The following is a 2,931-nucleotide window of genomic DNA, read 5'->3' on the forward strand; positions in this document are numbered from 1 at the left end:
ACAGACAGACAGACAGACAGACAGACGGGGCGGTTGCCGCAGTCCTCCTTGGACTACAAGGATGGCCCTGGGGCATGCTCAGTCCAGTCCAGGGTCCCTTGAACTCGGCCGGGAGGTTCCCTGAGCAAGGCTGACATCAGTACAGCTCGGCCTGGTGGCTGCCCACAAGCCAGTGGCTGCCCATTAGCCAGTTTTCTGAATGCTGGCCTTGATCCCCCAGCTGTCCGGACCCCTTCCCTGGGGTGCCCTGGACCTCTCCCCACCCTGCCTGTGCCCATGCTGACTGGCTGGCGACTCTGACGAACCCTTAGCCGTTTTAAACAGATACAACTCCTCAAGCCCTGAGCAATTTCACAGATGGGAGCTCGGAACTGGCAGGAGGAGGGCAAGGCCAGGGCAGTCCCGAGGTAACTTCTTGCCTTCTGTAGGGTGGGGCGAGGCGGGGAGCGGGCTCGACAGTTGCCTGGTGCAGCAGGCACAGCCACCTTTGTCTGCAGAGGCTCCAGCTCTTTCCCGAGGCTGAACAGGCGTCAGCGGAGCTGGCACACTGAGATGGACCAGTGGTGACCATCTGGACCACCAGGACCAAGAGGGCCTGGTGACCTTTTGAAAACCAGCCAGTGGGAACCTTACGATGACCACGGTGACAGGGCTGGCACAGGCCTGGGTCCGCACGACGGGGCAGCAGCTGGAGGGCGGCTCCCGGGACTGGGTGCGTGTGAGTGTGTGGGTGCTGGGTTGCAGTTACCTTTGGTCTCTCTGGCTCCCGGGAGTAGGCCGTGTACAGTTCTCGGAAGACGCCCTTGTTCTTGGCCTGCAGGGTCTCCTCCTTGTAGATGTGGTCGATCTTAGACTGCCGGCACCCGAAGACCAGGACCATGGGGCAGGGGCTCATGCCTGGGCCAGTGGGGACCTCATGTCACAGAGGGCACTGATGCCCACTTGCATGATGCCCGGGGTGGGGGCTGTGGCCTGAGGGGGCAGGTGGACACCCACATGCATGCACATGTGCAGAGATCAACCCCCACATGTATCCACATGCACACACCACTCACCGCACACACACCACTCAACACACGCACACACATACACTGTGCAGAGGTCAACAGGGGGCAGGTGGGCACACACACACACGCACACACGTGCAGAGATCAACCCCCACATGTATCCACATGCACACACACCACTCACCACACACACTGTGCAGAGGTCAACCCCACACGCACAGTCACACGCACACACATGTGCAGAGGTCAACCCCACACGCACAGTCACACGCACACACATGTGCAGAGGTCGCCCCCCCCACAGGGAAGTAGCGACCATCTGTGCTGACTGCCCATCTCTCCAGGTGCTGTGCCTTCCTTGTACCCATTGGCTACTTGGCAACTCCCGCCTCCACCCCACCTCCCCTGATGAATGCTGGGAGCCTGGTTCTGAAGCAGCTCTGCGGCAGGGAGCGGCTTAGCCAGCCGTGCCTCAGTCTCCCCACCAGCGACAGCAGTGTCTCCCTCAGTGAGGCTATATGGAGGTAAAGCACTGTAATTCATGCCGCTCACCGAAGCCCACTGCCAACAGGTCAGTGCCGACTCATTTCAAGCCTGTAGGTCAGGGTACAACCCACTGTCCCTGTGGCTTTCCGAGACTTGACCACTTCACGGGAGTAGAAAGTCCCATCTTTCTCCCACGGGGTGGCTGGTGGTTTCAAACAGCGGACCCTGCAGTTAGCAGCCCAACACGGAACCACTACGCCACCAGGCTCCCCAGGGCAGCTCCAAGGGGCCGCGCTCAAAGGTCACTCATTTTTTTTTCTGCCCTGCTCATTTAGATGCCCTCCAGTGTCCAAGCAAGGTGTGGCACCGACTGGGTACTCAGCACAGCCTTGCTCGATGAAGGCTCTCTCCTTCCCCCAGAGCGGACAGGGGCGGGGCTCTTGAATAACACATCCCTGTGAGAAGGCACGGCCACCCACGCCTTCTGGTGCCATCCGAATTTTTAGGAAAGGTTTTCATTACCAGTCAAAGAAACGGCCTCTGGGGATGGAAATCCAGGACCCGAAGATGGGCTCTGGCTAAGATTTGTCTGGACGCAAGGTGAGTTCTACGTCCCCCACCTTCCTTCCCTCCCCACCCTCACCGGCCCAGATAGGAGCGACAACTCCGTTATCCCATGGCCTCCCCCGGTCCACGGCCGAACATCCAGAGGCCGCGGGGTGGCCACCTACCTTTGTGTTGGATGTCAAATTGCCGCTGCTGCCAGAAGCTTCGGAAAGGGGCGATGCCAGTGCCCGGGCCAACCAGGATGCAGGGCACTTGGGGGTTTCGGGGCAGGTGGAAGCTGGGTGCTCTGCACAGGAAGAGAGAGACAGGTTTGCAAGGTGAGGGCCTGTCCGTGACCACCGTGTTTCGGGGAGCCCAGAGGGCTGCCTGGGATAGACACAGACACGGTGGAGCTCGCAGTGTTTGCACCTCTTTTCAGGGTGCAAGCCCCACCGCTTTGGGGAACCCCAAGAACCAGAGCTCCTTGGAGCTTGGAGTTCTCTCACTCTGTCTCTGCTCCCAGGGGCCTCCCCTGCTGAGCCGAGCCACAAAGGTGTGTGTGGGGGGTGTAGGACTGACTTAACTTGGGGTTTCCTTACTCTGGCTTAGTCGACACGGGGGTCAGAGATGTCTCTGTTGTGGGGACCACCCTGTGTATTGTAGGGCACTGAGCAGCATGCCCAGTCTCTATGCACTAGAAGCCAGGAGTGCCCCCGCCCCCCCACAGCTGGGTCAACCAAATGTGTCTCTGAACCCAGTGAAACTGCCCACAGAACTGCCCCTGCCGGCTTCCCAGACTGTCCATCTTTACAGGAGCAGCTGGTGAGCTTAAACCAGTGGTTCTCCACCTTCCTCATGCCGTGACCCTTTCATACAGTTCCTCATGTGGTGG

The 2,931-nt window shown here is 59.7% G+C and overlaps 1 protein-coding gene across 1 annotated transcript in view; it reads right to left on the minus strand.

The window, feature by feature from the left end:
* The window catches only part of NOS1 (nitric oxide synthase 1), a 93,575-nt gene that overhangs the window by 8,794 nt on the left and 81,850 nt on the right, over window positions 1-2,931 (minus strand). The window contains exons 22-23 of the mRNA XM_045296705.1: window positions 2,225-2,346; window positions 749-897 (exon numbers count right to left, since the gene is read on the minus strand). Of these exons, the coding sequence (XP_045152640.1) occupies window positions 749-897; window positions 2,225-2,346 (271 nt within the window). The remainder of the gene's footprint in view (window positions 1-748; window positions 898-2,224; window positions 2,347-2,931) is intronic.

Source organism: Echinops telfairi, unplaced genomic scaffold, assembly GCF_000313985.2.
Source record: "Echinops telfairi isolate 266 unplaced genomic scaffold, ASM31398v2 ScPeMD7_7412;HRSCAF=8450, whole genome shotgun sequence".
Classification (NCBI taxonomy): Eukaryota; Metazoa; Chordata; class Mammalia; order Afrosoricida; family Tenrecidae; genus Echinops; species Echinops telfairi.